Source organism: Solanum pennellii, chromosome 8, assembly GCF_001406875.1.
Source record: "Solanum pennellii chromosome 8, SPENNV200".
NCBI classification, from domain to species: domain Eukaryota; kingdom Viridiplantae; phylum Streptophyta; class Magnoliopsida; order Solanales; family Solanaceae; genus Solanum; species Solanum pennellii.
The window spans coordinates 69,755,824-69,778,734 of record NC_028644.1 but is presented as its reverse complement, the minus strand read 5'-3'; the positions used below and the strand labels follow the sequence as shown (position 1 = coordinate 69,778,734).

General features: G+C 35.0%; 2 protein-coding genes and 1 pseudogene across 3 annotated transcripts; all 3 read right to left on the bottom strand.

The window, feature by feature from the left end:
• Positions 1-4,211: 4,211 nt before the first annotated feature.
• LOC107026627 lies at positions 4,212-11,376 on the bottom strand (annotated as a pseudogene).
• Positions 11,377-12,112: 736 nt separating this feature from the next.
• LOC107026667 (glycerol-3-phosphate acyltransferase 9) lies at positions 12,113-19,088 on the bottom strand. The gene is made up of 12 exons (XM_015227714.2): positions 18,828-19,088; positions 18,675-18,732; positions 17,169-17,287; positions 16,932-17,031; positions 15,259-15,354; positions 15,077-15,173; positions 13,544-13,631; positions 13,375-13,471; positions 13,023-13,108; positions 12,782-12,901; positions 12,554-12,652; positions 12,113-12,431 (listed from the first exon to the last, which is right to left on the bottom strand). Exons 1-12 carry the CDS (start codon positions 18,932-18,934, stop codon positions 12,383-12,385), a joined length of 1,116 nt encoding a protein of 371 aa, XP_015083200.1. The 5' UTR covers positions 18,935-19,088; the 3' UTR covers positions 12,113-12,382.
• A 660-nt stretch (positions 19,089-19,748) lies between these two features.
• LOC107027138 (F-box protein At2g26160-like) lies at positions 19,749-22,911 on the bottom strand. 2 transcript variants are annotated; one of them, XM_015228313.2, is made up of 2 exons: positions 21,160-22,911; positions 19,749-20,473 (listed from the first exon to the last, which is right to left on the bottom strand). In XM_015228313.2, exon 1 carries the CDS (start codon positions 22,312-22,314, stop codon positions 21,160-21,162), a length of 1,155 nt encoding a protein of 384 aa, XP_015083799.1. In that variant the 5' UTR covers positions 22,315-22,911; the 3' UTR covers positions 19,749-20,473. The 2 variants fall into 2 exon arrangements, with proteins under 2 accessions (XP_015083799.1, XP_015083797.1); XM_015228311.2 differs by having other exon boundaries at positions 19,749-20,219; positions 21,160-22,908.

The window sequence follows — 22,911 nt, the reverse complement described above, 5'->3', positions numbered from 1 at the left end:
GCAAATTATCAAAATGGTCCTCTATTTATGACAATGATCAAAATGGTCCTCTACTTATAAAAATGATCAAAATGATCCTATATTTAACAAAAATGGCTAACTATTAACTTGGACCTTATTAACAACTTGTACCTATAAAATTCATGTATAATGGTATCACCAACAAAACTAATATCAAAGATTGTATTTATTCGTTATAATTTATTTGTTATATTGTATTCTATCATTTTCATTTGTATCACTTGTATTCATTTGCTTATAATCACCATCATCTGTATGGGTTTTTGATATAACGAAATACATTAAAATGATAGTGTATGTAATGATACAAATAAAATAAATATTGTATAATCAATATATAAATATAGTGATTGTCAAAAAAATCCTCCTCCGTAAGTACAATCGAAATATAAAAATATAATAAAGATCGGGGAAACGTATATAGATTTGTCGAAAAACTCTTCTTTCAAAAAATAAAAACAGTAAAAAATATATATAAGAGATGATCGAAATGGGGAGAGAGGGTAACATATGCTCTAGACCTAATATTACCTATGTTATGGAGTTGGTAAGCCATTTTTGTATATATGATCTTAAGGTATCAAAAAGATTATCTTGGCAAATGTATGATCTATGTTAATTATGGCCATGGGAGAGTTGAAATCTATAGTAATATTGAAATCTATAGTAATATTGAGACCCTCTTAAACTCATTTTATATATAACATTGTACGCCTCTTGACTTATGTGGCACATTCCGTGACTCTACACAGTTGAGGCGCGTGAGATATATTTGAATGTCACGTAAGCAAAAAATGTATACAAAATTATTTTTTTAAAATTAGTTCAGAGGCTAATAATACCTTAGACATTAGATGTAGATTCTAGTTATTAGCACTTGAAGTTCTGGTCCTAAAATACAGAAGCCATAAAGTTGAAATCCTGATTTCGCATGTATCGAGCAGATAATTATTGGCACATCTATTATCCATTAGTTCAAAATTTGCTACAAGGGGAACACAGTTAGTTCTAATTTTTGGTTTTATAGATAACAAAGAAAATCAAGTTTTGGTAGTAATGGAGATCTCAAAGTTTCAACATTTCTTGAAATTCTTTTGTTAGTAATGTGTTATTTGGTCTCTACCTCCACGAGGTAGGGATAATGTGTGTGTACATCGTACCTTCTCTAGACCTCACCTGTGAAATTACATTACGTATGTTGTTGTTGGAGGAATCACAAGACGAGTTGGAAATCCTACTTGTCTTGTAGCGATGAATCATTGTGCAAATTGGAAGTTCCATGAGAAAATATAGGTGTATGAGAAGGATTAGCTGACAGAACACCTTTATGGATTAATGTCCATGGTTCTGAAGTCTTATTGGGTCTATAATGTTCGGTGGTATTTTGACGCGACAACTGGATTTGAACACCAGAGACGCAATGTAACACACTGATTTCACCCTCGTCTTTTCTGATAGTGAACTGCCATCCCATAGACTTCATACATCGTTTTCCTCGGATTTCTGGAATCCTCTTCTTCAAAATCATCCCATAATAGAGACCGAAGAATCTTCTACAAGTTTAGTAGCAACATTAGTCGTTGCGAATGCCTATAATAGTCGCCACAAATAGTATGTTTTAGTAGCAACAGTAGTCGTTGCTACTACCTATTATAGTCGTCACTAAAAGTATGTTTTAGTAGCAACATTAGTTGCTGCGTAGTCGCCCTAGTAGTATGTTTTAGTAGCAATAATAGTCGCTGCTAATACCCATTGTAGTCACCACTAATAGTATGTTTTAGTAGCACAATAGTCACTGCTAATACCTATTATAGTTGCCACTAATAGTATGTTTTAGTAGCATCAATAGTCGCTGCTAATACCATTGTAGTTGCCACGAATAGTACGTATTAGTAGCAACAATAGTCGCCGACCTATTGCAGTCGCCCCAAATAGTATGTTTTAGTAGCAACAATAGTAGTTGCTAATAACTTTTGGAGTCGCCACTAATAATATGTTTTAGTAGCAACAATAGTAGCTGTTATAATACCTTTTGCAATCGCCACTAATAATATGTTTAGTAGCAACAACAGTAGCTGCTATAATACCTTTTGCAGTCGCCACTAATAATATGTTTTAGTGACAACAATAGTCGATGCTAACACCTTTTATAGTTGCCACTAATTGTATGTTTTAGTAGCAACAATAGTCGTTGCTAATACCTTTTGTAGTCGCCACTAATAATTCGTTTTAGTAGCAACATTAGTCGCTACTAATACCTTTTGTAGTCGCCCCTAATAATACGTTTTAGTAACATTAGTCACTGCTAATACCTTTTGCAGTCGCCACTAATAGTACGTTTTAGTAGCAACATTAGTCGATGCTAATACCTTTTGTAGTCGCCACTAATAGCATGTTTTAGTAGCAACATTAGTCGCGCTAATACCTTTTGTAGTCGCCACTAATAGTATGTTTAAGCAGCAACAATAGTCGCTCTAATACCTTTTCCAATCGCCACTAATAATATGTTTTAGTAGCAACATTAGTTGCTGCTAATACCTTTTGCGGTCGCCACTAAGTAGCAACGTTAGTCGTACCTTTTGTAGTCGCCACAAATAGTATGTTTTAGTAGCAACAATAGTCGCTGCTAATACCTATTGTAGTCGCCACTAATCGTATGTTTTTGTAGTAGCAACAAGTCGCCCTAATACCTTTTGTAGTCACCATTATTAGTATGTTTTAGTAGCAACATAGTCGCTGTTAATACTCATAATAGTCACCAGCAACAATAGTCGTTGCTAATACCTATAAAAGTCGCCACTAATATATGATTTAGTAGCAACAACAGTCGTTGCTAATACCTATGAAAGTCGCCACTAATAGTATGATTTAGTAGCCACAATAGTCGCTGCTAATACACATAATTGTCGCCACGAAAAGTACATTTTAGTAGAAACAGTAATCGCTGCTTACTATCTATAATAGTCACCACTAAAAATATGTTTTAGTTTCAACATCAGTCATTGTGAATGCCTAAAATAGTCGCCACTAAGGATTTGTTGTATGGCAACAATAGTTGCAAATACATATAATAGTCGCCACTAAATGTACTTTTAAGTAGCAACAGTAGTCGCTGCTAATAGTTTGTTATAGTAGCAATAAAAGTCGCCACTAATAATATGATTTAGTAGCAACAACAGTCGTTGCTAATACCTATGTAAGTCGCCACTAATATTATGATTTAGTAGCCACAATAGTCGCTGCTAATACACATAATTGTCGCCGCGAAAAGTACATTTTACTAGAAACAGTAGCGCTGCTTACTATCTATAATAATCGCCACTAAAAATATGTTTTACTATCAACATTAGTCACTGTGAATGCCTAAAATAGTCGCCACTAAATGTACTTTCAAGTAACAACATTAGTCGCTGCTAATAGTTTGTTATTGTAGCAATAATAGCCGCCACTAAAAGTATTTCCAATAGTCGCTACTATTAGTACCTATTATATTCACCACTGATAGTATGTTTTAGCAGCAACATTAATCGCTGCAAATACATATAACAGTCGCCACTAAAAGTATGTTTTAGTAGCAACATTACTCGCTGTGAATATCTATTATAGTCGCCACTAATAGTATGTTTTAGTAGCAACTTTAATCACTGCAAATACATAAAATAGTCACCATTAAAAGTATGTTATAGTAGCAATATTAGTCGCTGCTAATGCCTGTAATAGGCGACACTAAAGTGTGTTTTAGTAGCAAAGTAGTCGCTCAAATGCCTGTAATGGTCGCCACTAATAGTATTAGTAACCCCTCAAAATTTCCAAGAACAAATTATTGCTTACTGTGATTAGGTTATTACTTTGCTTTCCAATTGTCTAGTTAATTGTTGCTCATCCTAGTATAAAAAAACCAACAAAGATATTTTTATTCAAGTAAAGGTTAATTTATTTGATTAGACACATACAAATTCATCTTTCACAAAACACACAAAATCCCTCAAGATTCGACCACAACCTTGCTGAGTTCTATATTTATCGCGCGATCGCTTTACACCATGGTTAAGATATAATTTACACTGAAAAGGAGACAGACTTTGTCGAATTGCAGCATATGCCATAATGCTGGCCATCACAAAAGAACTTGCAAATTATATCTGCAAAATTCTAATGCCATTTGAAACTTTAAAAAAAAAAGAGTCAAATTAAGAATCTAAATTGTTCAATAGAAGGAATAGATAAAGAAACCAACATAGTTGATAATTTGAACAAAGGACAAATAGTACTCACGATTACATTAGAGAGAAAAAGACAAAGTAAAGCCTACACCAAAAGGGATAATTTAGGCCAGAGTCCCTCCATACATTAAAGATCATTTTCTCAACAATCTAGTATAAAATGGCAAAAGAAAAATTTCTGAGAATTGCTTGATTTTCTACCATTTGCCCCAATATTATTATATCCTTTCGGTAGCTATGGGCTTGAAAATGAGAATAATGGCTGATTGGTCAGAGCTTAACCGTGAACTGTTGGTTGTAATTGTAAGACGTATAAAGCTGATTGAGGATTCCGCACTGTTTGCAGATTGTGGCACTCTGTGGCCACCAAAGATAATTTTAATAGTAATTTAGCAAGGGTTCCATGGCTAATGCTAGCTGAGGACGAGAATGATAAAACATGTAGAAAATTCTTCAGTCTGTACAATGGCATGATTATGAAGAAGAGTATTCCGGGAGCCAGTGGAAAACGATGTATGGAATCTATGGAATGGCTCATCATAGATGGAGAAGAGGGTGAAATCAGTCTGTTGCATCCATTCTCCGGTGTTCAAATCCAGTTGCCACATCAGAATAACACCAAACATTATAGACCCAACAAGACTTCAGAACCATGAACATCTATCAGCTAATCCTTTTCTCATACATCTTGACTATGTCCTCATGGTCATTAAGGGACACTACCAGTTCCTCGGTTTTAGGTGACCTGCGGATTTGTTATGGGATAGGAGTCAGAGTTATTCCATCTCAACCATGCAGTTTGGTACTTGTATTATAAATGTCACTAAAGAAATTGAACATAATCTAAAGCAGATCACTAGATGCACAAAAATTAATTAGAAATAGAAAATCAACAAAGATGGAGAAAAACAAAACCAGACCTATGACTCGAGTATGTAAGCCAGCGACAATAGAAACTCACGAGAGGAAAGGTTTATAGCCAAGAAAAAAAAGAGCCATCAACAGTAAAGAAATATCAAAACAGAGGGAGGAGATAGAGATAGAGATAGATTGAGCGAGGGAGAGGTGATTTGAATTACCTGGTGATGACAACCGGTGATGGAGAATTACTCTTTTTGATGCCATATGGGAAGAGTCTTCCTCTTCCCCAAAATTTCATCGAATCTCTGTAAGGCATTTCGTATCACTTGTTGTGTTTACACCATTTAAGCTTCTATTGGCTTTCTTTGCTGACGCCGACGAGTCATCCACACATCAAACAAGTTCACCTTCCTCTTATGCATCGTTCCCATCCAGAATATCAAAAATCCACCACAAATCCAAAATTCCTGATGAAAAATTGCAGATATACTGAAAAATCGGACAACAAGCAACAAGGATTTTGGGTTTCTGTCTGTTCTAGGTTTACAAGGAGGAAAATGAGGAATTGAGGAGAGGGAGTGAATATACAAAAAGATGGAGGGGAGATAAAATTAGGAAAATCTCGCTTTTAATTATTTGTATTACTCTAATTGCTGCTATAATTGTTGCACAAATGAAATAAATTACTGGCATTTAATTGATTGCCACTAAATAATTGTCATTGAAGGCATTTTTTCTGGCAGTGATAAAAGATGGCATCATGCTATCCTGTTTTGGAAATGGATATCCACTTATTATCTCCAGGTTTACAGTAGGCCAAGGTATAATTACCACCATAGATGGTGACAAACAAAGAGTCAACTTTGCTAGAGGCAGGACATGAAGATAGTACTACTTTGAATAAAAGGTGGGTTGCCAGATCACTGGTAGTAAAATGTCTGTCCATCATGGAATTCAAGCAAATATTCAGTTTCAAACTTCTTAGCACAATACTTTCTCACATCGGGTACTTATACCTCGGTGGAAGGGTGATTTCAACCAGTGATCAGGTTAGACAGATTTTAGGAGTCTTTTTCAATAGAAAATTAGAAATTAACCATCCATGGGATGAACCGTGAGGCGTGAAACTCCTTACCAAGGACCTCCGGGATCTCAAGATAGTAAACTACTGTTCTCTCATGTATGCTAATAAGAAATTTTTCATTTTTACAAATCGTCATGAGGCAGCAGCAAGCATGGATGAACTCCCTCAATACTAGAAATAGTTGGTAATACTGACCTCCATGAAGTTCAAACACATGTGAACTGGACTTGGTATATGTAATAAGACAATGACCTATCAATCTCAACAAATCCTGTGGAAGCTCCGAGCAATGAGTCATTTACAATCTGAAACATCAATAGGGAATGCGATATATAATATTAGAACAAATTAACAACCATAAAACTTTCACAGTAAACACAAACTTAGTATAACACCCATACTATGATGCTCCTTTTTTTCCTCACCAATTGTTCACCAAACTAACAAGGTTGATTCTAGCTCATTGAAGTGCAACGTCAAATCATAGGAGTAAATATAATCAATGGAGAAAACCGGAATTCATACAAGAGGATTCTAAATAAGATGGAAACTTTTACTAATATGGTGTCCAATTCTTCAAACAATTGAAAAAAAAGTTAACTTCACTCTCCAACAGTGACAGTTTATATTCCTGCTTGACAAATTCCTCAGGAAATAATAAACCATAAGGTTCTAAAAAGCTACAGCTTCACTACCACCAATTAAGTAATTCTTCAAAAACCAATATCAAGAGAGCACTGGGAGCTATAATAGTCAAAGAGGTATAAGAAAATTGTGTATAACATGAATCTGAAAATATATACAAAGGCAGCAAAGAAGATTTACCCAAGAACAAATTTAATAGCTTAAACAGCCACTAACAACTTGTCGAACAATCGAGATGATCTGGTTTTGGATTTTGAAATTAGACCTCATATTACTAAAAGTAACGTAATTTTCCGTTTTACCAAACATAAAAGGATTTCTCTTTCAAGACATCAACGAAATCAGGCTTCAAATCTCGCTCACAAGTTCATGCAGATTCTGTGAGAAGTATGTCTATAATTGTATAAATCTTGTATGAAGTTCATGTTGGTTTCTGGAAAAAGACTCTACATGTTGTAAGCAATTTGTATATAACTGTATAAATCTTGTTTCAAAACTTAAACAAAATCTGTACAGTATGTACTAAATTTGTATTGAAATGTTATTCCTCAAACATACAAAATCATACATCTTAAAAACATTTTTATATAGAACTATTATACAATGCACAACTTATTTACAACTTTCATACAACATCCAATACAACTACAACAATTACTGGTAGACATGAAAATTCAAATAGTTTAATCCAAAGTTAGAAAATATAAGACAAAATTCTAGTGTCATTTAACTAAAAACTTAAAATTTGAAAATTGTTTGCTATTCCTAATGTCACGACTATATAAGGAAATTACTTTTCAAAATGTTAATTGTAACTTTGTGATACGTATAGTAGTTTCTTAACGGTTACAAGAAGACCTTTGTTGAAAAGTTAAAATGATTTGTAGCTTGAAATAAAAAGGTGATGATACCAGAAGATTGAATGCATTATTATGTCGCTATATGGGAAAATTATAAATTTGTATACTAAAAAAGACTTTAAAATGGTATTTAAATATGCATAGATTATACTTGTTCTAACTATCATAAATAAAAGTTCCATCTTTTTAGATTTTAGTTTGAGTTGTCCAAATGAGTGACTAAACTAGGTCAAGTTTCTATTTCTCATTAATTGGTACATATACCTACCTTTTTGGTTCCGATATTTCCCGCTTCCCGGATATATATCCCTTTCTAAACTTAATTTATTTGAATCAATTACTTTTAGGTAACTAAACACAGTACTTGGTGTGATAAATTATCCACATATCAAATAAAAAGCTACCAAACATAGTACTAATTATGCTAGTTTTGAAACATGCCTAACTCAACTTCCTAACCAGCAACCTAATGATCCCCTAGTTTATGATATTCTGATGACAGAACATCAACTCGAAAAATAACCATTTTGGTGAGTTATGATTGAGAATAAAAATTGTTTAGCTATAGAGAGCCCTTTAATTTTTATTTTCATTCACATATTCTTCATACGAAAAGCGATGCAGCAAGAAACTGAAACAATTGTAAATATTAATGTATTGGTTGTAATAGTATCTTGATATATTTCTACTAGGAAAAAATCATTAATTTCTCTTTCTTCTACCTTTTCCTTCCCACTTTATACTCATTGGGTGAAGATTACTTCCAGGTATAACTTGTTTGTGAAGCACAGGCTTATCATCATTCATTTCTTAAAACAACAAAATACATCTTAATGTCAAGTTAATTTGCATATCGCTCTATTTCTGCCCCCTTCATTATCACTACCTTGAACATACCCGTTAGTGATACAAGTTACTACAAAACCCCCTTTCTCAAAGCTTGAACGCGGACCTTCTAATTGTAAAGAGGAAATAAGAGGAATGGGAAATTTTGATCCGACGAATACTATTAATAACTCAAAGGAGTCCTTTGAGCTTCAACAGTATCATGATCACACTGTCTCATAATATCAAACACAATATGATAAGCTAAAGTAAGATAGTAGTTGAGCAATAGCAACAATTCCACCTTATACATATATCAATTAAAATACAACATGCTTTAGCAATAAACAACAAAACTAACTTACGCTAGATGTGTAGCTGCAAATTATGCTACATTCTTGTATATCCATGATAACTTGAGTCAGTTTGTGCTTCTAACCCTTGTGGTTCCGCCCTTCCCCGAACCCCGTACATAGCGAGAGCTTTAGTACATCGGCTTCCTTCAGATGCATCAGCTTCTAGGAACGGTTCTCACAAATGTTATGGACATCAACAGATGTAACTAGATTTGATGGATCAAAGGATGCCTGTCAAGATAGTGTGACAGTAAATAAACGGCCAAAAGCTATATCAAGAATAAATGAGACACAGCAGTTAAAAGAGTAATATTTCCTCATATCCTATTCTGAAGAGTGTTTTTTGAACTTCAAAGTTATCAGATTCCATGGATTTACTCAAATCACAGATTAGAAATTCCAGTGTACGAAACTTCTCATGTTCATGGGGAGTTAAACATGAAAAATTGCCGACAAGACACATGCAAACAGCCAAAATATTTACGTAGTTAACCAAAAAGTGGAATAAATTACTCAAATACCAAGTACCTGTTCTAAACTCAACAAATATGATAAACAAGATTTATACCAAGTATGTTTACATAAATATGTGCTAGCCTGTTTTTTCATAATTACTGTGACTTAACCAATCCAATAAGGTAGGATTGGCTATGTTCGGAGGGTTAACATAACAGAGAACAACAAGAAACAGAATAATGATAAAACCATATCATTATACAAGTATGGATATCATCACTTCAAACAAAACTTAGTATGCGATAAAAGAGAAAAACAAATGAGAACCAAACAATTTAGTCTTAAGTCACACAACATTAAGGGTCCATAACAACAGTAAACCATCTGCTTCTTGCATTTAATTGTTTCTCCATAAGTATATTTGTCATCATTTTTTCCTAGTCTTAACGGCATCATAGAAATGTTGATCCTCCTAAGAGGCTTCCAAGTAATCCAATCAGACATCAGAAAGTTCCATTATATTCAAAAAGAACAATTTATACAAATCTATTAAAGATGTTCACACTTTATTAACGAGTTGAAACTTCCTAAAGAGAACACTAAGAAATAACATTTTCTTTGATAAATCCTTCAGCCATCCAACACAACATACCTTGAAGCAAGATAACAACTAGTGAGAGTACCTTTGTCCAATTATATGAAAACCAAAAAGATGCATTAGCCAAGTCTGAAGATAAATGACATGTTGTGAATACTATTTAAAAAAATCTAGTTGACTTCCGGTGTAAAACAAGAACATATAGAATCACAAAAAGAGTAAATATAGAAAATGGCTCACTCAACAAGGATTTGGTGTGACCCAAATGGAGGACAGACGCAGCTGAGGAAACACCATATAATGTGTCTGTATACTGCCATCTGCTAAGTTGAACACCCCCATGTCCAAGCCGCCACCTTCTTTACAGGTATGCACCTAAACAATCATCTGTAATATAAATGTGATCGGGCTTGATTCCCGGAAGTTGAGAAGCTTGGAGAAGCATTACACCCAAGAAAAAAGCTTTGTCCCCTAAATTCCTAGCCGCTGTAACCAATTGCATAAAAGTTGCCACTGAATATAACACATCACTGATATGGCCTTGATAGGTCAACTTTTTAATCCTGGTCCATAACAAATCTCCTGGTATGCATAAACTGCGCCCGACTGGACGTTTTCCCTCAATTACCATGAGAATGTAATCAGACGTATCAATAAGAATTAGCTGTCAGAACTGCTTTATGTATAAAGGTCCATGGTTGTAAAGTCTTGATGGATTGATAATGTTTGGTGGTATTTTGATGTGGCAATTGTATTTGAACACCAGACAATGGATTAACAGACCGATTTCACCTCTTCTCCGACTCTGATGACCCATCACATAGACTCCATACATCATTTTCCCTGGCTCCCGGAATCCTCTTTTTCAAATCATGCTATTGTAAAGACTAAGAATTTCCTACATTTGTTATCATTCAATTCCTCAGCCACCATAAGCCATGGAACCTATGCAACTTACTTATTAAAATTGTCGTTGGTGGCTACACAGTGCCACAATGTGCAAACATGCGAAAATTAAGGTAATTCCCAATTAGATCTATAAGTCTAACAATTACAACCAACAATTCACGTTAAAATCCAACCAATCATTCATTTTTCTCATTTTCTATCCTCTAGCTGACGAAAGGATTTAATAAAATCGGTCAAATGGATGGAAAATACCTAATTCATATGAATTGAACTCCCGATGAACAAAGATAGCTGGACAAGCAAACCGGTTACTGTTCATCAACCAAGTTTTTCAGCAGAGACGGCGGAGCTCCCTATCAGTGTTCTCCGGGAGCTCTAGCACCGTAGTTTCACCGGAGATCACGGGCGTTGAGAGGGTCGGAGCTCCCCATCAGTGTTCGCCGGGAGGAAGAACACTGAGAGGAGCGGAGCTTCCAATGAAGCACACTGTTCGAGAAATGTGTGAAAGAATATAAAGCAAAAATTTTCAGTTACATTTTGGACTTTCTTCACTTTTACTATTCAAAATTGTTGAGAAAATATCAAAAATGGTCTTAAATGTTTTGGTTATGTATTATTTCAGTCCATATTTTTAATGTATTTAAAATAAATTATCATTTAGTCCTTTATATATATATATATATCGCATTATCGAAATGTATATTATTTGGATATAGATTTTGATGTATGTAAAAATTTACAACAAAAAACATAGTTGAATTATAACTTTAAAAATAAAAATATACATCGATTACTAGTACAAGAATTCCCTTTAAAGATAACAAAGTTAGCCTATCTTCTTAACATAAAATATATAATTATATACATCGATTAATTCCTTATAGCCTATACGTATATTAATTATATGGATTTCTAAATTGTGAATCAAACGTCGTATTATTTTATACATAAATAACTTCTTACCTAGGGGGTCGTTCGATGATTAGTTTGGATGTGAGTTATAAGTATAAAATAAGAAAATCGTTTTAAGAAAAAAATTATGTTGCACCACAAGATAAATATATACAGAAAAAATTATGAAATTTATTAAATAACTCCTCTACACATGTATAGTAAGTACTCATCCATCCTTTAACGACAAGCCTTGGTTCAACTTCTCCTATTTGCGAAGTCATCTGTGCTAGAGAGTTGTTTATCCCCTTCATTAGACTTTCCAATGCGAATCCGAAATTAGTAGATTCAATGCGAGTATCAAAACACCGAACGGAAAAAAAAAAAAAAAACTCCATACCCATATATTGAAAAGGGCTACTGTAATTAGCACAAGAATCTAAAAACACAGAAGGTTTAATTCATGTATCTTGTGTGGACATCCAAAATAAGCAAAGGGCTTCACAGACATTGTTGCCAACTTTGTACTAAAAATTCTGTCAATTATGGCTAAGAAGTGAACACCTACAGACCACAGAAAATAAAAACTTAAAAGAATAAAATCAAACTCAAAGCAAGAGTGGAACATGGAGACAAAGCATATATCCAGTTCTCTACTTCTCTTCCAGGCGACGCAACACTGATTCTGCAAAACTCTGCTGCCTGGAGATACAAAACAAACAAACCGTGACTTCAAACTTTCATAATCCGAAAGGATTTGAACAGCACAAAGCATTAAGTCTATACTACTTGAGGGGGGAGAGGGGGCAATATAGCAAACATACTTCCTCTCTCGATGCTTGGGGCTAGGACGAGAGTATTTCAAATATCCATCCCAAGGAACCTTTTTAAGACCTGCTCTAACAGAAATGATGTCTCTCACCCTGAAAAGAGAGAATTGGCAAGGATTTCCTTAAATACGAGTTCTGTCTAAAAATTAATTTCTAACATCTGATAAGATGAATGCCCCTGTTGGAACAAAAGTTACTGCTTTTCAGAATGGGAAATTTTACCTCTCTGCAAACTCGATTGGAGTCTCCCCGGGTCTTATGTTCTGAGGTTCCAGGTACCAAACATCACAGACAACAGCCCAAGATGTCATGAGCTGCAAGAGGTGTGTTGTGAAGGATTGTCTGCATTTAATAGAAGAGAGGCAAACTTTAAATTAGCAAACAAAAACAGGAGAGATAGATATAACGAAATGAATACCAACCAACAAACCAGATTAGCAATTTGGCATTTAGAAAAACTTACTTTTTACTATTCCAAAAAGCGTCAACAAAAATTTTGTTGTACTTGATTGCAACAGGACAAACGGTGCAGCCGAGTTCAAATGCTCCCTATTCATCATGCATACAAAGGGATAGAGGCATAAAAACCATAAGCTTAAACACTTGGAGAACCACAATAAGAAAAAAAATACTAAAATATTACTGAAACTCAGAAACAACATAAAATGTAACTTTTCAGTTTCCCTCTGTAACCAATTACTCACAAGAAAGAACTCCTCGTAGTTGAAGGGGGGATTTTCAAAAGACCTATAATTTGGGGCAAGGAGAGCTCAACCATTAATTTTTTTATAAATGAATGAATTCATTGGGCCTACCTTTTTGAACATGACGGTGTAGTGGTTATTTACACAAGTTCCCTCAGGGAATATAAGAAGAGGGTTGTTATCGGCCCCTTCGACATGTTGCCTCAACCTGAAAAGTTAAAATAGGGGATAAATAAAGTGCAAAATGAGATGCTAGAATGATTCTTCTGACATCACGTACTTCTTTGCTACAATTTCACGATCCTTGGCTTCTGAGCGGTTGAACCAGATACAGCCAACACCTTCTAAAATAGTGCTCTGCAGTAGCCCTGCAAAAATATTATTTCTAATGAGAAATTGATATAAGGAAGAGGCGACAAAGAATCACTTCTAAATTTTATCCTCGCAGTTATACGAAGACAAGTTTGCAGCTTGAAGTACCCTAAGCATGTGTGTCACTTTTCTTCTCAAGTACATATAGAAAGGTAACCTAATACCCTTGAAGGTCGCATGCTTAGGTAGAGAGGGAATTCACAAAAAGAATAAACGGAAGTGAAAGCATAACAAAGCATTCTTATCAGTAACTACAGCAAAATAATACGGAAATCAAAGTACAACAAATAGTGCAGTTGTGCCACACAATTCAAATACCTAGAAACAATTGAACGGTACCCCTCCATTACTGATAAGGTGAATTACACTACAAGGGTCATACTTGCATCGCCCCTATTGACACACTTAAGCAGGGATGGGTATAGCACCTTATACACCTTAAGGTCTGAACATAAGCAAATCTAATGCTAGAAATTATGTAAGTGATTAGCAAGTTAGACTAAATTTTGGCCTAGATAGTAGACTGCACCAGTAGGCAGTGAAGAAGATCTGGTTAACTTGTTTTTTGTAATTGGCCTGGTGATCTAATAAAACTCTATGCATACAAGATTCTAAATTCATAGAAATAACCAATTATCAAAGTAGTAACTGGTGAAATGTCTTTTCTAGACTAGTACAAACAAGGCTTTGAATTCTGCCTGTCCAAGATACTAACAAGATTTGCTTGCCCAGTGAAAGAGGTAAGGAAGAGGGTAGCAATATAAAATAAGCTGGAGCTAATCAAGCTAAAACTCTTATAATCATGAACAATATGGTTTTGTTGATCGAAAGTCAAATAGCACGATAACAAATAGAAGGTATAGACAGCCAAACCATAGTTACACTGAGCTTCAATAATCGTTTTCCACATCAAACGCACTCAGTTTGCACTCTGCGCTGAATTTTTGCTAGTTAGCTATGCAGTTTGCAGAATAACATCCACAAGAGTCTTGTCTGAGAAAAATATTCTTTTATTAAAAAAGGTCTAACTAGCATGGCCAGAAGTTAAGAGGGTCTACACAGCCAACTTATATTTACCTAAGCTTCAATATATACCTATGTATTTTTTGACTAGTAGCCAAGTTCAACTCTAAGTTCAGATCAATGCACTCACTCTGCCCCAAATATCTGTTAATTAGCTTATGCAATTATCATGACAAAATCTGCAAAATTCCTTTCCAAACTCCTGTTCTTGAATCATTACCAGAATTATAGGTTCTAAGAAAATTTTAAAATTTTACTGTTGAGGTGTTATTAAACCTTAACTTTAGAAATGCTCCATCACAAGATTGTATATTTAGGTTTAGCCATTAATATGCATGTCTTCATATTAAAGCTCAGAAACTTTTGAATGACACACAAAAAGAATTAGCAAACAATGCAAATGCTTTAGAACTCTTACCGACCCACCCAGGATGCTTCTGCATGATCACAGCAAATGCAGTCATCTGCTCTAAGACAATAAAGTCAATCATCGATGTGTGATTTGCCACAAAAACCTGTCAATAAAATGCATAACGCGACTTTAGAAGTATCAAAGAAGATGGTTCACATGTTAGATTTCAATTATAGCAGCAGATGTACCTGTTTAGGTCGTATGCTAGGTCGTGGGCCATGGTATTTGACAACCCCAGTCCAAGATGCAACAAAGAAACTGCATATCAGCTCCACCAGGCACCTCTAAGAAAATTAACCAAGGCAAGGGATAACAGAAACCTTAATATGTATACATACTCTTCAAAGGAATAACAGAAGTGCAAAATAAGCAAGTCTAGACATCTTAATTCATAATAGAGAATTTCCAAACATATTGCCAATTTATCTTACTCAGGTGGGCCCAAAAATTTGATGGGGGTCAAGCCGCTGTCGGCTGTCGGGAGCCAGAGGATGACTCAAGTTGATTTGAGTATTGTAGTTCTTATTTGAATATTCTTGTTTGATTTGAATGTCTTTTTTAATACTGCCGTTTTTTATATACTTGAGTACTGGTAGATTGGTTTCTTTCCATCATAGGGATAGTATTCCATAACATATAATGCCATCAAATACCGCCTATTAGTTTTTTTAATTAGGGATAGTTTCTCTGTCGCATTGTCTGGGATGGTTTTTGTTTGAATGTCAACCGGCTACTAAGGAAAAAAAGGTCAGTTGGTGAACCAAGAAAAGAAGAAAGACAAAACAGAAACTTCAGGCTTCAGCTGGAAAAAAAAAACGAGCATAGTGCATCCGAATTTGTTCTTTGACTATTTTTGTTTTTGTTTGCAAAAGCTAATAGTTGAAACAGATGTAGCAGATTCCTCGTGTAATGTTTCAATGTGCTTCACCACATCTTTTATCCAAGATCATACTTGAACATATACACAGATGTTGCAAAAACCTGGTCCAGACACAATAAGCGATTTCCAAAGCTAATCAACATAGTGAAGTGTTCCATTTCCATAGCTAATGGCATTTCCTAATGTTTGCAGTGCTTGCTTCAATTGTTTGTTTAGGAACATATTCCTATGTCTTGGGAAATCATATTTCTCAAGTTTCAGTAATTTCTATGTGCATGCGAAGTTAAAAGAACTAGTCTCCCCATCATCTTAACAAGTAGCGTAGTGTAAATAAAGTGGCTTTAACAAATTGTACAAACAAGCATATATATATAAGAAGCTCTATTCAAAACCAGTTTCAGTATCAATATCTGCCATAATTTGCCAAAGTCTTCTGAACTAAACTTGGTTTCCTCATACAGGCACAGCTCTTGTTTGAACCCAATTGTTCAGTATTTCACAAGACAGACTGCTGAACAATATTGCAGCTGATGGACTCTTTGGTTAGCTTAAACATATTTCTTTGAACATGCGGTTCATTTTCTACGCTAGTTCAGCACAGGCTTATTGGCTAATTACCAAAGAAATTTTTTCTTAATCTATGGAGTTCCTTTCCGTTAAGCGGGTGATGTTTTTCTTAACCATATTTCTTTGAGCATGCAGTTCTTTCTACGCCTAGTTCAGCACAGGCTTATTAGCTAAAATTACCAAAGAAAACTTTCTTAACCTATGGAATTCCTTTCCACTAAGCGAGTGATGTTTGTGTTGATGTGTGACTCACGAATTCCTTATAAGATGAATATAATTTTCTCCACAGTAAGGCCAGGGATAAAGATAAACGTTATCATATCTATATTGTGAGCAAATGCCAACCAAAGTGCAGTCCTCAACTTAAAATAATAGAAGAGAAAATTTAAGTAAACTGGGTAGCAAGAGAGATACCTCTAGCTTTTTCCTGAACTTATCGTGCCCTTTCAGAAGTAAATGCACGGGGATATAGCAAGACAGAAATATTATCCATCCTATTGTCAAGACAATGACTCTGCAATTGAATTAGAAACGAAGGATGAAAAGAGTGAGCTTTCAATGGGGTAGTGAAAAGCTATTGCAATAGGTGAGTAAATTAGTTCATGATTAGACCTCAAATGAGAAAAATAAAAGAAATTAAAGAGACTAAACCTTATAGGAAAAAGAATTCCATATCTAACAACAACTCCCAAGCACCATAAAGGAAACAAATAGATGTTCCAGTTCCAAGGTTCTGGTGGATTTGACTTGAAGCATCGGGTGAAAGAATCCTGCAAAAAACGAATGGATATACGCAAATGAAAATGGATACATTCAACTTCCTGAAACTGAAAAGCCAAGCTTCAAAATAAAGTTTTTGACAAAATCCAAAAGAAGTAGAGGTCAAATTGTTTTTTTGGTAGTGCAAGAATTGGCAACTTTGCAGTCATGGTGGTTAATAATAAATCGATTTGCACGCGACAAGCAAATGGGCAGTTGACAGAGCAAAAGTGACATCCAAGTTGAATGTCTAGTATATCGCTAATTCAGTCCTTCTCCTTTATGTTCTTTTAAGACTACAGCTTTAAGTTGAATACTCAGACACATGCATGAAATTGGAATACTTTTTCTTACGCAACTTTAAATCCTTTCATTTCCTAAAACCTCGATGTGATTATATCACTTAATAGAAGGGGTGGAAATTACCTCTAGGAAAATTATGATGAGAAAGATATGATGAAATAAACAAATGGGATTTCCTGAATTATTAGGTTGAGATCCAAACTACTTCTTTTCAACACAGACATAATAAATAGTGGCCTATCTAAAACTTTCTCAAACTACATGAGCAGCCCAAAACCAAGTTTTTGAAATAATCCAAAAATAGTAGAGGTCAATTCTTGCCTCATTTGCTTTGTATCTTGCTATATGTGGTAATACACTACTATTTAGTAATTGCATAGCTTCCTATTCTTCTATGTGTAGTATTATTTGTTGCATCATTTGCTTTGTATCTTCCTATTTGGTTGTTGCATTTTTCTTGGAATCCTGCTTCAATAACATTCCTAATCAGCCAATGGATCTGTCGAAAATAACCTCTCTACCCTCATAAAGGTAGGGATAAGCTCAGCGTACATCCTCCCCTCCCCAGACCCAACTTGTACATCCTCCCCTTTGCTTTGTATCTTGCTATGTAAGGTACTATTTAGTAATAACATAGTTCCCTATTCTTCTATGTGTACCACTATTTGTTGTCTCATTTGCTTTGTGCCTTCCGGTTTGGTTGATACATTTTTCTTGAAATCCTGCTCTCATAACATCCCTTTCCAGTCAAGAGTCTACCGAAAACAACCCCTCTGCCCCAAAAAGATACGGGTAAGCTCAGCGTACATCGTACCATCCCCAAATCCCACCTGTAAGTAAAGGTCAATTGTTTATGGAAGTGCAACAATCAGTAAATTTGAGGTCTGCTTTCATAACATCCCTTTTCATCCGAAAGTCTATCAAAACAACCTCTCAACCCTAGAAAAGGTACTCAGTAAGCTCAGCGTACATCCTACCCTCCTCAAACCCCAATTGGAAGTAAAGCTGAACTTTTTATGGAAATGCAACAATCAGTAAATTTACAGTCATGGATCGATGTAAGATTGAAATTCAATAACAGAAATTTTGACTCACGTCAATAATTGCACCAGCAGCCTCAGTCAAAGTGGGAGATATATCTAGCAAATCACGCCTAAAAACACCAATTAAACCAAAAGGGGTTACATAAAAATCAAAACTTTGAAACATTTGAGGCACCAAAATAAGAAAGGAAGAAGAGGGGATTACAATCGAAGCTTTCCATGGGGTTCTTGTATGGATCCAGTAGGAAGATAATCTTCAAGATTGGGTCGATCGAAGTCCAATTCAGAGCTTGAAGATTTAAGATTACTCATGATTTTGATATCAACAATACAAAGAACCTGTTCCTTCTTGATATACACACACAGAGCATTCACTAGCTTCACTCACTTCAAGAAGATGCCTTTTCAGAAAGAACAGTATGCAATTTTCATAAATTAAAATCATAAAGCAATAAATTGCAAATGAAAATTGCGGCATTGGGTTTGTGTAGCAGGTGTTATAATTAAATATAAAGTTGAAATTAATTATTTTTTCTAATGTCTTTTTAATTAAATTAGTAATATTCAATTTACTAAATAAAATTTATTTATTTATTTGGGTGATATTGTGAAAGAAATTCCAGAAGATAGAAGAGAGAAGGGTCAAAATGTTAAGTATTTCGATATGATAAACTTATTTTATTTTTATTTTTAAAATTATAAATTTGAATCACTGAGAAAATTTTTGTATTGATTCGGAATCAAAAGGGTGTGTAAATTGTGTTTGGTACAAACAAAATTATATTTTTGGAAAATGTTTTATACGAAGATAAAAAATGGTTTATAATATTACAATTTTGTTAGTCTACGTTATTATTATCGTTTTATTATTATTATTATTATTATTATTGTTATTTTAAAAATAATTATGACAGAATTAATTATCCTTTAAAATATAATATAATATTTAAATTTTGATCTCTTTTAACATCTTTTTATGAGAATGGTCGTTCAAGAACCAATAGTTTTCTGCCTTTTTTAGCGTCTTCTTGGGGATTTTTCTAACTTATGTGATGTATGACATCTAGATGTTCATAAGTAATACTCTTTCATCTCGATTTATATAACATAACTTAGATTTCGAGAGTTAAAATCTACGATTCATTTAGATAAATAATATCAGCAATGAACTAATTTAGGTGTCACATTAGCATTGTGGCAACCTTAAAGAATTCATTCCAAGTAAATGAGCAACAATAACTTTGTAAGGACAATAGGGAACTCTAATACCCACTCCAAAGAGTAAAAAAAAGACTACTGTCGTCTAGCTCGATAACGACTCTGTGCATTTTAACACCACCTATATACAATGTAATTCTACTGGTGGAGTCTGGGGACGATAAAGTCTATGCAGACCTTATCCTACCTCGTAGAGGTAAAGAAGCGGTCCGAAAGATCCTCACCTTTGTCATGTGTATCACACAATAACAAAGTTGGATAGTAGTAGAGACACATTAACAAGCAGTTGAAATTCTACATGCTTTACATTAACTTGAGTCATATGCACCGGCTTCTGGACAAGATTCTCAAAATTCATCTGAGCATCTTCAATGGATACCTGTCAAGGGAATATCGCGGTAAATAAACAGCCAAAAACTATATCCAGAATAAACGAGACATACCAGTTAAAGAGTAATCGTAAGTGATGAGGGCTAACGAGGATATCGTTCACCCAATAGTGCTCCAACAAAAAGAGTATAAGCAGAAAATGTTCAAAAACAACAATGTTGTCTCTGCTAGTAAGTCCAGATGAGAGTATCCAATAACATCTCCAGAAAGCGCAGTGCACTCATCAACTTCTTTGAAGTCCTTCTGTCCAGAAAAGTGAGATTCGAAAAAGGTACTTTAAGCTGCAGCTAAATTGGTCGAGAAGGAAAGACATGGAAGTGCTTACAAGGTGAAAGTTGATGTAACATCGGTCACTAGGAATAAGGGTCGGGCACTTTAAAAGAATGACTTCAAGTAGAGGATACATCAAAATGAAGAATCTCAGATCTTGCCTTGTTTGCTTCTATTGTTTCAGGCAAGAGAGGCTAATGACTATACGAGTACATGCAGAATGCCAGTCTGCTGAAGCATATTTATTCTTTCTGTGTGGAACTCATTTCAACCCTTGAATAGACAACTTTAAGAAACAGTTTATTGAATCAGAGTAATAGAAGAATCTTACAACCTCTTTCTTTTCGGTAAGTATATCAATCTCAAAGGCGATTGCATCTCAATATTATTATATTTTGGGCAAGTTTCCACTAAAGATTAGACAATACTGATGTAGTGAAGATTAGAAGGCAGTAGCACATTCCAACACAACATGCCTTGAAGCAACGTAGTATAACAACTAATAGGAGTATATTTGTCCAATTATATGAAACGACAAAGATGCATCAGCCAAGTCTTAAGGTAAATGACATGTTGTAAATACTCTTTAAAATCTACTTCCTTGGTAAAACAAGAACATATAGAATAACATAAAGAGTAAATATAGAAAAATGACTCACTCAACATGGATTTGGGGTGACCCAAATTGGAGGACAAACACGACTGAGGGAAACACCATCATAATGCGGCTGGATACTGCCATCTGCTAAGTTGAACACCCCCATATCAAAGCCGCCTCCTTCTTCAAAGTGGAGATAGGCACCCAAACAGTCGTCTGTAAAATAAATATGATTGGGCTTGATTCCTGGATATCGAGAAGCTTGGACTGAAAGAGAAGCATTAGCACCCAGAAAAAAAGCTTGGTCCCCTAAATCCCTGGTTGGCATAGTTTTGCAAGCATCTAAATCGATCTGGAAAACTAGAAAATTTCTTGTCTTGTACATGTACATCTTCTCCTCCTCCTCCTCCTCCTCCTCCTCCTCCTCATCTTCGCAATCATCTTTGACGTACCTTATATCAACACCATTTTGTGAAACTACAAATAACGATCCTAGTGATTCTAGGATGTAATACTTACCATCAATGCATGATGGTAGCTGTGCTACGGTAAGACTTTTGGTGGTTTCAGAGTCAATGACATCACAAACTTTTATGCAGCCACTATAACTGACTGCATAAAAGTGGCCGTTGAAATATACCACATCACTAGTACGTGGGAAAAGGACCGGTTTCCTAATCCTGGTCCATAACAAATCTCCTGGTTTCCAAAAACTGAGGAACTGGTAGTGTCCCTCAATGATCATGATGACATAGTCAGATGTATGAGAAGGATTGGCTGACAGAATTGCTTTCTGGACAAAGGTCCATGGAACAGGAGTCTGGTTAAATTCATAATGGTCTGTGGTAATTTGATGCGGCAATTGAATTTGAACACCCGAGAAGGGATGTAACAGACTAATTTCACCCTCATCTTTTCCGACTGTGATAAGCCATCCCATAGACTCCATACATCGTTTTCCACTCGCTTTTGGAATCCTCTTCTTCAAAATCATGCCATTATAGAGACTAAAGAATTTCCTACATGTTTTATCATCCTCTTCCTCAGCTAACATTAGCCATGGAACCCGACACAAGTTACTGTTAAAATTCTCCTTGGTGACCACACAACGCCAGGATTTGCATACAATGCCAAAATTTAGGAAGTCTTCAATCAAATTTATACGTCTAACTATTAGAACCAGTAGATCCTGTTGAAGGTTCGACCAATCAGACATATTTGTAAAGAGAGTTTCGGCAAGAATTTCAGTTTACCACTTTTACACAAATAGTCAATTGGCTTCACCGTTTACTTCAAATATCCCTTACCTTAAATCATGAATTTTGATCAGATTCTCAAATTTTGATCTTCAAGTAGTTTTTGGGACTTCCAATCACAAAACCTCAAAAAAATCTGAGTAAAATGCATGTCCAATGTCCAAGCATAGCTTCAAATTCCAGAAATCATAACTTCAAAAACTCAAATTTCAAGTATCAACATCAAATCTATGGCCAAACAGGAACTAGTCTCCTTTCACTTTGGCATAGTTACAGTTATAAGCTTTCGAACACGGGATAGATAGATGAATAAAGGTTAATACACAGTTAGAAACGAAAAAATTCTGACCGTTTTACCGGACGTCGAGGAACAGCTCCGCCGGCGGCCACCAAACGAGACAAACAGAAAGATGGGAAAATGATAAAAATGGTCTCTTGTGTTTTGAAGCAAGTTCAAAAAAGTTTCTAAAGTTTTGCTTTGAACCGTTTTGGTCCTTCAACTTTTTCAAAAGCAAGCACTTTTAATATTCGTTCAATCAAAATCCTAAAAGTTTCAC